Below are 17232 nucleotides of genomic sequence, written 5' to 3'. Positions count from 1 at the left end.
AACCATAAGGCAATCATCCGAAATTTGAAAGCGTATTGTTAAAGAGTTCGAGCAATGCAATAATCAAGTATTGCGGATGTTTTCGTTCAGTGTAGAACAAAGATGCCAAAAGTAAACACCAGAACAAGTTTCGCGTCACTTTTCAGAAGGTGGTAAGTAAAAAAAATGTAAACAAATCGAGTTAACCGATACAAACTATTTTGCTCTTCTATCATTGTATGTGATACAAAAACACCCATCCAAATTTACTTTCATTTATTTAAGATAATCATTGGTCAAAAATTGTCCAATGTAAAGTTTGATGATGGGTACATGATTTTTACTTCGGTCATTTGGACTGCCTAACATGATTGGTGCTCATTTTCTAAAAGCGGGCCCAATCTAAAGTTAGGTACTCTACTCTGAAATCTGTGAAAGGGAATGTAGTATCATGTAGAACAAAACACTAATTGATTATTTCATTGAGAAAAATCGTCCAATGTAACATGTCTGATGTACAACGTGATCAATAACATGTTTGTTCCGATCCGTTAGTTCATTAGCTACAACATAAATCCTGTTAGAGCGCATTGTATGAATATTTACGCTCATTGTTTTCAAAACAAAAGAAGCGCTCCTACCCAAGTAACAATTAGGGTTTTAGGGAGGTTCTGTAGACTATGAATTAGACTTGTAGCATGCTTTAAAACCGTGATAAAACTTGCAATGTTATTTGGGTAGCGAATTCCCTTTTTCTACGTTTTCCGCAGGACGAAGAAAATCTAATGGTGTTTCAATGCGGAATTGAAGCTCGTAGAACGAATTTAGAATCAAGAAGCACTATTAGATTTTAAACAATCTCTCTACAATTTGTGACTCTTTATCAAATCCAAAGGTACGTATGAAAAGGAGAATAAATTTAGAAGTCATCTTTGACAGACACATTACATTTTTTGTTTAACTCGTTCAGAAAAGAGAGGTAAAGCGCGGGTTGTGCTAAGTAGGACGGAAATTATAATGGGAAAAATCGCAATAATTTCAAAAGAACTTTGAGTGGAATGCACGGCCGATTGCACCAACTCAAATTGGAAATTCGTTCACTCAAATTCGCAAAAATATAAGTTACTAAGTACTGAATAATATTTCAATTGATTATCTAGGACTTTCTTTTCGAATGAGGAAAATCGAGAGATTTAAAAAAAAATAGATGAGTTGCACTGAGCAGAATTTCTGCTGCTTTTGAGATGTACTAACCTGTAATTCCATGCAGTGGCATACGCAGATCGTGCGCCCGGATCAGCTTGCACTCTCCGCCCTTCGAATCGTCAAAATCGTACAAGTAGAGGAACCCGTCCTCGCACGCCAACAGCAGGCGCGTCTCCTTCTCCACCTTGGCGATGACACACTCGTAGCGGAGTCCCGCTTCGGCCAGCTGAACTGTAGCATAGGCTCGATCCTGCGAAAACACATCCGCCACCACATTGGTCGGGAAGTACGCCGTGACGGCTTTAGCGATGAAGCCCATGCCCCATCCACCGTTCGAAGCGTCATCCGCCACCGCCTTCTCCCCGTCGCTTCCATTCTGCGACTCTCCGTCGTTATTATTATTGCTGCTGCTACTAGTGTTGGTAGTAGTCGAAGATCCGTTGTCGATACAGTTGCGACGTTCCGCCTGTTCGATTGACTTCGGATCGATTCTGAAGATATGTACGGTTTCCGTGTTCGAACTAGCGACAACGTAGCTCGCACAGATGCTGAAATTCAGCGATCCGATGCTAACGTGGCGCTTGAGACCTCGTCGGAACTCGTGCACTTTCTGGCCGTTCTTCACGCAGAACACGCGAATCACGGTGCCCTTCTCGGACGCCGTAGCCAGCAGCGTCCCGTTGAAGGAGAAGTTCATCGCCGACAGTTGCGAATCGTGCGCCTTGATCTTCAGCCGGGACGTCAGATTGCCGGCGTCGAAGATCTGCAGCTCGCCGGTCGCCGACGAGATCGGGTACGCCAGGTGCGACGAGAGCGACAGCGTACACAGGCCGACCGGGTTGTTCGACATGTTCTTGATGGAATGTAGCAGTCTCATATCACGGATGTTATGAATATAAATACTGTCCTCCAGGCATACTACTAGCCTCGATCGGTTCAGTTTCACCGACATGATATCCTTCGGGTAGCTGTAGTTGCAGATCTCCGTCCCTTTCTTAAAGTGACACACCTGGAATGGGAACGGGGGATAGGGAAGTAGTAGAATCGGAATTGGGAACACACACACACACCCACAAATAATACCTTAAGTTTGTGCGGCTCACTTGCGGTAACGACCGCGACCAGGCTGCTGCTGAACAACCGCTCAGCGATTCGTGTATCCTCGTCATGGCTACAGAAGATTTCGTCCACACGATCGACGGATGACAGTGAAAACAATCGATATCCTTGCTCGGATACCACGGAGAGCGATCTGCAAGAGGGTCAAGAGAAGGAAATATAATGATTAATATGATATCTTGGCGAAGGTATTTTTGGGAATGTAGGAATGAATTTTGTTTTATGCAATTTATAACGGACCTCAATATTCTAATACGACAATATTATTATCATGTTTTTTTTCCACAAGCACATCCATTTGATGGAAATGCCGACTCCCATTAGTTTTCTCGTTGAGTTGCTCTATATGACCCTGGTTATGATAAATTAGGGGAGTACGGTACTGCCTATAATCGCATCTGGATTTTCCATTATCCACTATATATTGGCATCTGCTTTCCCAAGTAACATTGTTAGTTTTATCGAGGTTTAAAAGTATTCTACAAGTCTAAACCATAGTCTACAGAGCTCTCATAAAGCCATAATTGTAACTTGGGTTCATATCATATGATAAAACTACGGATTTTAATCATGAAAAATTCGAAAACAACATGAAGTTAGATTGTCCTAGAGAGGGTCTAGTAAGAGAAAAGCGGACCAATTGGTTTTTAGCCAAAGAACTGTCAAAGCCAAAGCCAATCGAGCAGGCCCTATCTTGATTGCATTGGCAGTGTTGCTAGAAACCTTCCAGGCATAGGTTGCCGAGGCAGTTTGTTTTGAATCCCCTCCTCTCTTATACTAGATCCTCTTTAGTTTGTCCCATCAAGCAAAGTAATCGCATATGAGCAGTTCCACGCCAAATGACGAATCGAAAAAAAACTAGACCTTCTCTGATTTGTAGGAAACTATGCATAATTGTTTGTTATGGACAATCATTCACATTTTTGCTAAAATTCGGCCGTTTTTTTCGAAATATTGTTGGGTAGATGAGCTAGTTTTTAAAACTAGCTCCAAATACTGGCCCACGTGAGCATTATTTCATTGCATATATTAGCAATGGAAGAATGCTCCGTTGAAAAAAATTACTGCGGCCAAAAACTAGAGCACACCTACGGCCAATAAATGAACAACTTATGCCAAAACTGGTACTATCTTATTTCACATCGACTTATTGCTCAGAATACTCAAAACTTCAATTCAATGGTATCAATTGGTACATAACTTGGGGGTTTCTAAATTATAATGTGTGTAAACTAAATATGCTTAGTTGAAGATGCTTAACGACAAATATCCGACTTAAAGTGTTTATTTTATACGATAGATGAGGAGATGAAAGTATAGAGTTGATAGTTCAGTTAGAGTACGGCAGTGTGAAAATTGTATATAGCGAAAGTGAATAAGTATAAGTGAAAGCGAGCAAAGGTCAATTTTGAGGAAGGCACGAATCGAGTTAATCATGTCCTTTACCAAACTCCCCTATTGGCGAGGTATGGTGAGGGGTATCTTTCCCCGCCACCACTGGCAAAAGAGATGATCGCCGATTTGCTCACGTACCTTCGATGTGCGGAAACAGTTCTATCGATTGTTTCACACTCAAGTCATCATGTGACGTAAGCATCTAGTCTAATGGGGATTTAAAATTGCAGCTGTTGTTACCTCTACCGCTGTATGTGCTCCTGTCATCGTCAACTTGACGATCTCGAGGAGCTTACTCACTGCGTAAGTGCGTATCAGCGGAGAAGAGAAGAAAGACACCCCAAGACAAATAACGAAAACGCTCAAAGTGAAGCCACCGCATCGGAACAAAGAGCGCAAGTGTAGGATTACAAATGAGAAACCCTGCAGAAAGTCAAAGTTCTTCATGGTCATCCGCTTCTTTGTCTCCTGCAGTGTTGGGAAAATATCAAAAAATCAAATCTCACCAATGCCCAAGACCACGCTAGATTTTCGTAGACAAAAATCAACAAGCATACAGCTGCGGTTGATTTTGCAAGCTGTGATATCGTAGCTCGGAATATCAAGCTAACGAAACTCACCAGCTGCAAATCTCAACAAACTGTGGTGAGATTGAGTTGCTTTACACCCGAAAGCAACCGAAACTTCTATAACGGCTGGCAGCAGTCACTTCGTGTCTGCCGTCGGTGAACAGTAAAAAGAGATAGCAAACTATACTTTCTCTTTCTAAGAAAACGATATGCAACGGAATGATTTGTGTGTCTAAAGCGAACCCCACACGTATCAGTATATTGATGCGAAGGGGAATTATTGACAATAATATTGATGATGGGAATACAGAATTATTGTCAATGACGTCAATATAGAATGTATTGACAATACCATTGTCAATACATAAAAGCAAACGTGTAGGGTCCACTTAAAGTCAACTCTCCGCTTGATTTTTGCAAGTTGTGAATAGTCTCGCAATATCAAAGGAGCTTGTAAAATCAATATCAAGCATGATATTTTGTTCCAACATCCCTCGTGATATTAAGAGCGTATGAGAGCGAAAAAATATCATTTGATTGATGATTATGCCAACACTGATCTCCTCCTATAAAGGGTGATACGGTCAAAATTTGGTCAATATCAACTTGACGTATTTCTTTCAATTTTGCATTTAAAAAACCTGAACACCCCTCATTTTGAAGGTGTGTGTGTGTAGAATGTTGCTCCTATTTTGATTTTGGAATTCACTCTTCAGTTGTCAAAATGCCGTCCAAGCAAGAAGAGCAGCGTATCAAAATTTTGCTCGCGCATCGCGAAAATCCGAGCTACTCGCACGCAAAGTTGGCAAAATCGCTAAAAGCCGTTACAAATGTAATTAAAGTGTTTGGGGAACGTTTGTCGACAGCCAGGAAGTCTGGATCGGGGGGAAATCGAAAACCGGAAGCCGCTGAGACGACAAAAAGAGTTGCCGGTAGTTTCAAGCGAAACCCTAACCTCTCTCTCCGAGATGCCGCAAATAAGCTGGGTGTATCGTCTACAACCGTGCATCGAGCCAAAAAACGAGCCGGACTATCGACTTACAAGAAGGTAGTGACTCCAAATCGCGATGATAAACAAAATACGACGGCCAAAGCGCGATCCCGGAGGCTGTACACGACGATGCTGACGAAGTTTGACTGCGTGGTAATGGACGACGAAACCTACGTCAAAGCCGACTACAAGCAGCTTCCGGGACAGGAGTTTTATACGGCAAAAGGAAGGGGAAAGGTAGCAGATGTTTTCAAGCACATGAAACTGTCAAAGTTCGCAAAGAAATATCTGGTTTGGCAAGCCATCTGTACCTGTGGCTTGAAAAGCAGCATTTTCATAGCTTCTGGGACTGTCAACCAAGAAATTTACGTGAAAGAGTGTTTGAATAAACGTCTGCTGCCTTTCCTGAAGAAACACGGTTGTTCCGTACTGTTTTGGCCGGATTTGGCATCTTGCCATTACGGTAAAAAGGCCATGGAGTGGTACGCCGCCAACAACGTGCAGGTGGTTCCCAAGGACAAGAACCCTCCCAACACGCCAGAGCTCCGCCCAATTGAGAAATACTGGGCTATTGTCAAGCGGAACCTAAAGAAGACCAAAAAAAACTGCTAAGGGCGAGCAGCAGTTCAAGGCAAACTGGCTTTCTGCGGCGAAGAAGGTGGACAAGGTGGCTGTACAAAATCTGATGGCAGGGGTCAAGCGTAAGGCCCGGCAATTCGGATTTGGAAAAGCGGAAGCCTAACTGAATATTTTTCCTGAATTTTATACTAATTGAACTTGAAAAAGAAATTTAATTTGATTTTTTAAATAAACGATTTCACCGATTTACACGCGTTTTCCCTTGACCAAATTTTGACCGTATCACCCTTTACATGCTATTGTAGTAATCAAATACGACAAAGAAGACATTAGTTGCCTTTTGTATTTCATTAGCTCTCTCCACCGCACAGAGTGTGATTTTTCTACTGCTCTTTGTGCGGATTGCTTGCTCGAAGATAAGTTGGAAAACAGTGTGCAAAATGGGAGAACGACACTCCGTTTGTCCAGTGCTGTGCTATGCATGTAAAAAGATTCTCGTTCTGAGGCGCTTTCCAGCCCTGTAATGAACATTTTTCATGCTTCGAAAAATTGAATTGAACAAGTAAGATCACGGTTCCATTCTAACCTGCATTTTTTTTTTCAATTTGCACTTATTTTTCAACCTCGAGTTGAGTTTAGGTTCAGATCGTGAGATTGATAGAACAAAAAGTAAGAGGTTGTATCCAAGACACGACCGTAGATTTGACGTAGGATTACGAAAGGTAGTTTTGGTGTCAGAGTAAAAGTATAGTAAATATTAAATTGATTTCTTAACTCATTATCAGTGAAAGAGTTCGATAGGTTGACACCCATATTCTTGTTTTCGTTCGAACCGTATTTTCCATACCAAAAACTTTTGTTTTGTATGGAAAATACGGTTCGAACGAAAACAATAATATGGGTGTGAAATTCGGAAATAATTTGAGAGTTCTGTTTTTGAGGTGCTCTGTCGATGTTTATGTAGTACAAGCCAATCCTGGGCGATACGTATTGGATGCAAGCTCTTACTCTTTAGTTAACACTTTTATCAGTCATTTGTGGTCCTGAAAAGGACCGATGGGTTGGAAGCTTCGAAGACAGTTTAGAACAATGTTGTGAAAATTTTTCCTCGATGTTCTTGGAGATTATAGCGGTGCGGAAATGAAAAATGTATTAGGGAAAACACATCAATCACAGAATCTGAGCTTACCGGATGGTGCCTACTTTTATGCTTTTTGATGCAAATTTTAAGCCCCTTCAATTAATCATTTTGTTCGACCATTTTCCACAGATATGGCGCTGTTTCGCTGGTAGGAAGTGATAAAAATCCCCATATAGAAATTGAGATAAGTGGGAATAATTCGCGTTCGGTGCATATTCAGGTCAAAAAAAGTGAACGACAACCTAAAAAAATTAATCAGGGACTTCGTCGTTCAGTTTTTCCCGGAAATTATTGTTAAACAAGCTACAATTAACTAAAAATGATTTTTCCCGATACAGTTTTACCTGTTTTACTACCAGTTCCCAGAGAGCCAAAAAATTCAAATTTGAGAGCGAAAATTTGCTCTCACGACCTCAATATCTCAACATGCCATGTATTTTGTTGACACTCGATTTGTGATTGCCCTTTCACAGATTACAAAATAGAGTACCTGACACTACAAAACATGTCTGGTACCTCTATATATGCATTTGCTTTAACATTTGAAGTCCCTCCTTTTTTACATATTCTGCGCAAAAGATACTTTATGCCCCGCCCCATACATAAAAATCGGCGGGAAATTCTGTGAGGGGTGAGCTATTTTGTGTGCAGAATGTGTAAAAAAGGAGGGACTTTAAATAATAATCTAAATGCAAATATAGAGGTACCAGACATGGTTTGCAGATTGTGCCTAGTTTCCGATAGTTGTCACCGCAAACAACAGCTGTGACATCTGATGGAACATGAATGCAGAAGCTTGACAAAATGATCAATTAAAAGAATCCGATCAGCGGTTGAGAGTAGTCTTGATAGCTAGCTGCTTGCGGTGAGCCTTTCGTTGTGTACTGTACACGGTACTTTTGACTAGTTTGTCTCCTTTTCTCTTCTAATGTTGTCAAAAACGGAGGAGCAAAAGCACCCAACAGGGGTAGTAAAGTGTGGGAACTCAACGTTGAGTATAATCATATTTACCTACTGTTGGGTACAACTAACTTAGTTTTGGTTAAAAGGCCAGTGGAAAATTCCATACGAACTGCACACAAGTAAATGAAAATTACTTTGACCCGCTTTACCTACTTTTGGGTTCCTGCACTATAGTGCCGAGATGAGTGAAAAGAACTTAATTTTGGGTACTTTTTTCTAACCGTGTAGAACACCGCCACACACCACACGCGGTGATTGAATGAACAGCGTTTCGTGAGACCGGATGGAATTCAATTTTGAAATCTGTGTTAGGGAAAGCGCTTTTCGCATATAATCGGTGACAATTTTAACTATCATAGCAACAGTTGCACATTCGTACAATTTTAAATAGTCACATTTTGAAAAATGATAAATCCTTCATTTTAACAAATTCGTAGAAAAATATCCTATCGATTTACGTATTCAGAATTAAAATCCATGATCTCTGGACCAAAATCAGACCCTTTTATGCCACGACCGCCTTATGATTCTGAAATTGTTCAACACAGATGAGGCTGGTGAGCTTGTATGTTGTTTGGAACGAGGGTGAAGCGCTTGGCATAGATGGCCCACAGCGATTCACTAAGATGGATCCCGATCAATAGCGGTGAGGCTTCTTCCTCCTTCTTCGGTGAATGGACGCTCATGTGGGTTGCAACTCGCTGCTTGCGGGCAGCCTTTCGCTGTGTACAATGTTCAACGCCTTGCGCCGAAAGCACTGCTGATGCTGCTGCTGCTGCTGCTGACGAGTGACCGGACACCACCACACACGGTGATTGAATAAGCAGTGAGACCGGATGGAATTCGATTTTTAAATCTGAGTTAGGGAAAGCGCTGTTTGCAGGCAATCGGTGATAATTTTGATCACTATTTCAACAGTTGGTCATTTGTGTCATTTCCAATAGTGATCTATTGAAAAATAATAAAGTGTTCAATTTAGAAGATTCGTAGCAAAATTTCTAATCGATTGGCTTGTTTAGAATTAAAATCCATCCGCTATTGACAGAGTTATATGTGGTCAAAACCTGACCACTTTTCGTAATGCGCTCAATTTTGGTTTTTTGAAATTACACCCCCAATATGCCGAAAGACGTAATTGTACGTCAAAAATGTTGAGGTGAATTGAAAAATGTTTTTGAATGAGAGAAAATTGTTCCAAAAAATCATCACATGACTACTTGAAATAAAAAAAGCCGTCAGCCTTAATTCTTCAACATCAACATGTCTTCAAACACTTCATAAAATATTAAATATCTTCCAAATGTCTGCGGGATGCACATGTCTTCGCAGAATTTCAAATGTCTTCAAATCTGGCATCCATGCGTTAAGGTGAATAATAGTCGCCGTAAAGTCAGAGGGGACTAAGTAGCGACATTTAAAATAAACGAGATAGTGATAGAATTTGATCAGGAGTTTAATCAGCTATTTTTCACTTTTGTCAGATTTGGGAAATGAGAAAACAGTCAAACATAACAAAAAATGTTACTAAGCAAATTTAAAATTCGTTTTTTCTCGAAATTAAAAAAAAAAAACTGTCGCTTAGTCTGACTTAAATCCGACTAAATGACGCTAGTGACTTTAAGAAACCTACCTATGTTTACATTTGTAGTTCGTTTGCGTGTACCGTGTGCTGATGACCAGTAAAAAACAGTGACCTAAATTTTGCCATTCATAGCAAAAATTCGATGATCACCATACCAGTTACAGCAGATGATCGCATCTTGCATACACGCTGCGAAATGACATGGCAATAAATTTCGCGTGTCACACAGATATGTACCTAATTGTCAACATTGCACTGGTAAAAATATATAGTGGGCTGTCCATAAACTACGTAGGCAGTTTATGAGGAGGGGATGCATGCCGATTGTTTACAGTCTCTACAATTTTTAATTTTATGGTAAGAACGGTCGGAAATGCCTCTCCAAAACGTTGGTTAAGGACAGCCCTCTACGAACGTTCAAACCAATCACAGTAGTGGTACTTAACAAGCAATATAGGGATGTCTAAAATTTCCTTTCAATCGATTATCGATTTATTGTTGGGATATTTTTTTGATAATCGATTCATCTGAATAATTGTCTTGAAATATTCGATTTATCGTGCAAATATCAGTGTTTCGTTTTTGACATCACAAAAAAAAAGGTTTAAACAATTTGAGGATAAGTTCAGCAATATTGTATATGAAGAGATTTGAGTGTGTTGGTTTATTTCCTTTAAATTCCGTTATAATTGCTTATATTTTGACAGATACGCGTATTTTGTCTACTACTTGCAGGCTTCATCAGTGCCAAGTACTCAACACCACTCACCACTCAGTACTCTCACCACAGAGTGGTGTTGAGTACTTGGCACTGATGAAGTCTGCAAGTAGTAGACGAAATACGCGTATCTGTCAAAAGATAAGCAATTATAACGGAATTTAAAGAAAATAAACCAACACACTCAAAGCTCTTCATAAAAGGATTCCGTTAAGAGGTTCGACAAATTTAAAGGATGCATATTGTAGAAATAACATAGGAAACAGAACTTCAAAGGGCTATATTACGAGGTTCAGGGGTCTTGTAAAGCGAATTCGTTATTTCCTAAAGTAATCACTACTTTGAAGCTCGAATGTTAGTATCGAGTCTGAAGTCTGTGTGAAGTGTGAAATGCTGGAACTCCGACGACGTTATCCTAGAGCTGGTGGTGCAGAACGCAGATGGATTTGTAGGCGATAGAATTGTGGAAGTCTCATGGCGATCGGCTTTTCGTCTCGTATCACCGGTAGGGTCAATCAGTGGTGTTGATTGTGTTGGTAGTTCACCAAGCGTAGACTTGCTCTGTGATGATGAAGGTTCCCTAGAGTGTGTAGCAGGTTCAGGACTGACATATGGTGAAGCTGGACAGACTTGGTTGGATGCACACTAGACTGACTAGCGGTGCTGGTTGATGTTGATCGGTTTCGTAGCTGGTTGATATGGAACCACAATAGTCGTCTGCCTTCAACTCAAACGTTGTACATACAGCTTCACATCCATTCTAACACCACAGCAGAAGCCCATCTCCAGGTGTTCTTGGAGTGGATTTCGATCGTCATTTTGCTGTACTCGAACAGCTGGAGGCCAGCCCGTTGGATTGTGGATGATAAGACGCCGTGGTGACATGGTCGATAGCATTGTTGAGGGTAGCTGGGGTGCTAAAGGCATTCCGAAATGTTCGGAAACACTCCGGAGAATGGCAATCGTGGCTGTAGGTTCTGGTCTTCACGATTTCGACGCACTTCGAGAAGGAGTTGACGACTGATGACCTTCAAGTGGCCCAGCGTAGTCACTGTGTGCGTTTGTTACGGTTGGGTTAACATGGCCCATGGTAGTGGTGGTACACTTGGAGTAGTTTTCGCAACGGATGCGCTCTGGCGATTGGTCTTGACAAATGCTGCTATGTTGGCGTTGATTGAAGGCCCATAACTACGAGCTACTGCCTTCATACGTTGAACTCCGCGGCGATTCAATTCTCGACTTGACTCAATTCAATTAGTGGAGGGAGCAGACTTGAAATTGTGCCGGAATGGCAAGATGCTTAGCAAACATTGTGTAATTTTGGACAACCAACAAAGGGGTCTTGACGTTCGTAGAACTTCTGGACTTCTCGATTGACAATGACCGACCTAGACTTCAGCCAACCCTGCTACACCCAACCGGTGGATGTAAGATTCGCTTACAATTATGTGAGATTCATCATCAGAGGATGTAAGTGGAGACCACATGAACCGAGGATGCGTATACCTAGCTGCGGTCCAATGCAAGAAAATTGGAGACCGAAAAATGTAGAGTGTAATAGTGAGGTAAATTAATTATGTCGAAAAAAAATAGGAAAAAGGTTGCTGACTGGACTCGAACAACGAACGTTGCGATTATCAGACCTGTGCTTTCTCCACTGCTATCTCCATGCATCTGAATAAGAAAAGCCTAAAAGCAAACAAGAAGCGCTCATTTCCTCTCACACTCGACTTCGTATGCTTTTTCTGCTGGAGAGATTCGAGGCAAGGGTGTGCGTCGTTCTACCATGTTATACATAAAAATCAAGGCAAATGCTTGCTTGTGTAGGTGAAAGCACAGACAGAACACGAAATAAAAAAAGGCAAAAAACCATTACATCGCCTGCAAGGTCAACTTCTAACATTCGCTGCGATGTTCATGAACAGAGGATGATAGGAAATGGAACTAACATTCATTGTAATAGATTTTTGGTTTGCGTGTAGATGTACCGATAGACCTTGACAAGCACCGGATCTGTATGGGTGACTTGCTGTACTGTCCTAAATCTGGGAGGAACGAATTTGATAGTTCTGGATACTATTGACCTCAAATCTTCTTCTAGAATGACACTGGCCATTACAAAATCTTCATATGGTCTTGCATGGCAAGCGATGGGTCGGGAAAGAACGTCCGTGTTTTCGAACTGGAGAAAGCTGTGACCATACATAATCTTGTGGCATTTGGCAACTGCGTACACGATGGCGAGACCTTCGCCGGCTGACTGTACCCTTTTTTAGCCGGTGTGAGTGCAAAAGAAGTATGTTGCAGGGCCATAACGGATCCAGCATACATCTTGTGGCTCAGTGGGTTCTTTGAAAATATTCAATGTTCGACGTTTTGAATATTTATTTTTGTTTCAGATTCTTGGAAAATTTCTCCAAGCCTGATTTTATTAGGTCCGGGGTTCTAAAACAATGTCTATGTTTTTTTCTATTTTAATTCTCAGAATCCCAAAAAAATGTCAAGTTTCAGAATGTATGTTGTTACTGAAGGTTAATCCACTCCAGAATTATTATGTTCAATGAATGAAAGTGAATAAAGAGGAAGTTAAAGTTGGTTGTATTCTACAATGTTTTGAAATTATTTGGCCAACTTTAATAGGCAAAATGGCACTAATATTAGCCCATCGAAAAACATTTCCTGTTGAGAATTTTAGTTAGAACAATGCGTCAGCTGGACAAAACAAATGAGGAGTTTTGATTTCTAGAGAAAAATTGTCAAACAATGACACTTAGGTCAACATTAGGGACATCCACCATATATTCCAAACTTATTTTTAAGAATTGCATGACGCAATGATACGAGAATTACAAAAATTGCTTGAGAATTCTTGGTTTTTTTTCAGGTAAAATAAAGTTCCCCAAGGATTCCCGGTTTTTCAGGTTTTTCAAGGTAGTAGATACTCTGTGAATACAGTCAGGGGCAACTCTATCTTACTCGATGTGTGCCTAACTTGATATTCTCTCTAACTCGTTGAAAATCCAGGCCAGAGTTGCAACCTATCACAATCACGATCGCCAAACAGCTGATGGTAGTAACGCTTTGTATATTCCTATCAATGTGCTCGTCGAAGCTCTCTCCATGACCATCCATCAAGTTGACGAAAGAAGTAAAAAGCAACTGGTTAATGTCGTCTTCTGTTGTGATCCATCAGCGATCTGGTCATTCCCGACAATCACGACACTCATCTGTGCTCGTTTTGAAGCAGTTGCTGCTTTGCTTGCTTATGTGAGTGTGTTGGAGAGTGAGCCCAACAGCTTCCGTTTCATGTTGCCTGCTTTGTTTGTAACTCACACAGTCGCGCCTACCGAGACGAACTTGGAATGCGACGGCATTGTTTTCATTTTCTTCTGTCGTTTCGCTTTTTCTCATGATCGTACTGTAGAAGTCTTCACTGTTTCCGTTGTGCTTTTCATCATCAGCAGCGAGTGTAACGTTTTGCTTGTGAGCAGCGACCATTACTGGTGATTGTTGTTTGCCATGGCTCTAACTCTCACTGCGTGACAAAACTATCTGTCAGCGATAGTCGGTTGATGCGAAGACGAATGTCACGTGAGTGTCATGATATTTTGCATCACTGATCCAGGCTACTTCGACCACTTCTCCCATACAAATGTACCTCCATAACTCGATATCTTCGTTAACTCGATGGTCCTTTCAATATCGAGTAAGAGAGAGTTGACTGTATTACATTGCAAACCTACATGATAAACTTGATAAACTTCACCCCAGAATTGATCATTTTTAGAATCGTTCAGAATCATAAGGGCCTAACTGCGATGATCGGTCGTTCAGAACCATAGGGTCTAACTGCGATGCTCGATTTTCTCTTTTATTAATAACTCGGCTGAAGTAACAGTTCTCGGTGCGTTTGATGCTGCTTTTGCTAGCCAATACAACCTTTCACTTCACTGTATTGTAATAATTTCGAAAAATGTGTGCACTTCACTGTAGTAATGCGAAGAGACAGTGAGCATGCATAAGGGTGTAAACGCGATGTTTGATTCTCTTCGTCGATTTTCTCTTTTGTTAATAACTCGCTAGAATTAACGTTTCTCGGTGCGTTTGCTGTTGCTTTTGATAGCCAAATTAACCTGTTACAGCATTGAATAAATTCTAGAAAATTGTTTCGCTTAGCTGTAGCAATGCAAAGAAAAAATCGATGAAGAGAATCGATCATCGCGTATACGCGCTTATGAATGCTCACTAGACTGATGCAAAATTTGACTTTTTCGCTCTACAGTGCTTAAATGGTTTCAAATCGGGTCCTGATTAGCCTCTCAAAGTTACAACTCATTTGGTTAGAAACAGACTTCGCACAAGCCATTTTAAGTTTGCATGTAAATTACTTTGGGAAATCTCAACTTTTTGTTCATTGCCTTCTAGTCTTTTTCCATATTGAGCTGCAAAACAGTCCGATAGCCAAAATTTTCTCAGCTATAACTTTGCTGAAGATTGTTTCTATGTAAAATGAGACAGGAAAAAGTTATTAATTATTTAAGAGATTGGTAAACTTATGACATGATCAAGCAGCTGCTCTGTAGGCAACACTGTATTTTGCAGTGTGACATAGTAGCCATGATTTGTGTGTCCAGTTGATTGAACATGATCATAAGACATCAGCGCATTGAACCATTGATAACTTTCGATCCTTGCATTTAATCAAAAAGTGGTCCTTAATCAAAAAGTGGTCCTTAATCAAAAAGTGGTCCAAAAATTTCCTACAAGTACAGTTGAAAACTTTTGAAGCAAACCGATATGGTGAATTATTAGATAGACATGAACAAAAATCTTGGTTTTACCATAGTAATTCCCATACAAACTTCAAATGGTTTGTGCCATCTCAGTTTCTCACCAAATGGGATCAAATTTTGAGAGGTTAGTCAGTATCCGATTTGGAATCGTTTAAGTATAGTGGAGCGAAAATTTCAAATTTTGCATCACTATAATGCTCACTGTCGAAATGATCCAACAGTCTCAAAAGCATTGAATTTGAGGGCATTATGATTTTATTATCAATCGAATTAATCCGTTCCTAATTATTCCATGTATTAATTTTTTGATTTAGCATTATTCGATTCAATCAGAGTTATTCGATTATTTGAACCAACCAAACGATTAACCGACATCCCTAAGCGCAGGAAACAAGAAAACGCATGCAAAAGGCTTGGTTCTTGTTTTTCGGGGTCAACATCTTATATTGCACAATAAACGGTCTCCGTCGACTTCTGCGTCGTCGCTCGGCTGACTGTGAGGTATGCATATTGACATTCAATTATTTCTGTTTGATATATGCTTGGGATTTTTTTTAAAGAAAATATTTAATTATTAAGTAGTTGGCAAATATTTTATTATTGTGGGCTATAATGCAAAAAAAATATCAAGCAGACGCCATGCTATTTAGTGAAGTTACATATATTAGCTACAATACACAGGCAAACATTGACAGCACTGAACTTAATAAAATAAACGCTTGGACAATCAGTTTAAACAAACTGCAAGTGACTACCTGCACATTCAAGTGCGGCTGCACATTCAACCCTAAACATAAATAATATTTCGCTTTCCAAATCAACATTCCCCTCGAACTAAACTAATTTCAAATCGACGGATGCCCTTTCCACACCCCCGGAAAACCCAATCGTTTACAAAGAAACATCGCCCCATCCACTGCCTTTTCATCTCCATTTGACTTCCGGGGACGCGAGGTGGCGTCGTTGTCGTCGTCGTCGTCGTCGCCGTCGTCGTTGCCGTCGCTTATTTTTGATGGTATTAAAAAAAAAAGAACTATGATTGGTGTGTGCGATTTGTGATGGAATTTACCCACATCGGGCGAGACTCCGTGGGTGGAAGTGGCTTGGTTACACGCGCCAAGCTTGTAAACGTGCTCAAGGTCGTGACTCTTGATCTCTTGCCCGTCCCGTTCCGTTCCCGTCCCAAGCGCTGTCCGCGACGTACAAACGAGTACGTACATACATACATACTTAGGAGAGCAGGGGTTTGAAAGCGGTTTGAAGTCTGTGCTGAAAACCCACTGTTCTAAATTTACGCAACGTTCTAGTCGGGATCGGTGTTGTTGTTTATTTAGGATCGTTCATATTCGATGCTCGACGGTGGTGGTGCTTTGATAACTGTTTGGCGTAGAGCATAGGGGAACGCGGGGTAATAAGCGCTGCCTAAGGAAATGATTGATTTTCACTGCTTATTGATTAAAAATATAGCATTTTTATTTTTAACGGAGTAATCTAGCGCCAGTCAGTGCTGAGTGTATTATGCACCCACCCACTTAGATGTTACGATTTGTATGTTATGTAGGTTGCATACATGATGGAGTGATCCGAATTTTGTGTATGGTGGCAGTTTACATTTAGGTTGTATTTAACTCACATTTATGTGGTTCCACTTTTCATAGCTCCTGTTTTACGTAGGGGAATTCAAGAGCAAATTTTCATTACGTCGAATGTAACAAAGGTAAACAAAGTCGAGCTATCAGTGTCAATCGATTATCCTGCTATTACACTATATACTGTCCAAATATAGGATCAAATCCCATTTTTAAATATATTTGCCAGTCAAATTGCTTTTTGACGTAATCACCTTCCGATCAAAATAGTTTTCGATGTTACTTAAGTCACCCAATTTCTATGGAGATGCCGTTTGACTTAAGTAACAGCGCTGAGAAACCCGTGAAAAGTGTACGTTCGTCGTTTCGCTTTCTCATTATTAAAGTGAATAAATCGAACTGTTTGTTGCTAAGATGATTTCGCTAGTCCTAAAATGATGAATGGGCTGCACGTAAGGAGACGTAATTGATAATTCTCCCGAATATCCTGGTAAATACACTTTGACTTAAGTAACAACAGGGGCACCAAACGACGTATAATAACTTTTGACTCAAAAACCAGTATTTTTTAGCATGAAAGCTAGCGATTTGCATTTGTATGATTAAAA

The 17232-nt window shown here is 40.5% G+C and overlaps 1 protein-coding gene across 2 annotated transcripts in view; it reads right to left on the bottom strand.

The window, feature by feature from the left end:
- LOC135703000 (WD repeat domain phosphoinositide-interacting protein 2-like) overlaps positions 1–17232 on the bottom strand; it is a 110472-nt gene that overhangs the window by 4367 nt on the left and 88873 nt on the right. For both annotated transcript variants that reach the window (XM_065224090.1, XM_065224091.1), the window contains exons 2-3: positions 2269–2437; positions 1234–2194 (exon numbers count right to left, since the gene is read on the bottom strand). In XM_065224090.1, coding sequence (XP_065080162.1) covers positions 1234–2194; positions 2269–2437 — 1130 coding nt within the window. The remainder of the gene's footprint in view (positions 1–1233; positions 2195–2268; positions 2438–17232) is intronic.

The sequence above is a fragment of the Ochlerotatus camptorhynchus genome, unplaced genomic scaffold (genome assembly GCF_037179485.1).
Source record: "Ochlerotatus camptorhynchus isolate MF236.1 unplaced genomic scaffold, CSIRO-AGI_Acam_v1.1 ptg000204l, whole genome shotgun sequence".
In the NCBI taxonomy this organism is placed as follows: Eukaryota; Metazoa; Arthropoda; class Insecta; order Diptera; family Culicidae; genus Ochlerotatus; species Ochlerotatus camptorhynchus.
The sequence above is the reverse complement of the archived record's forward strand: the minus strand, read 5'-3'. Positions and strand labels throughout refer to the sequence as shown.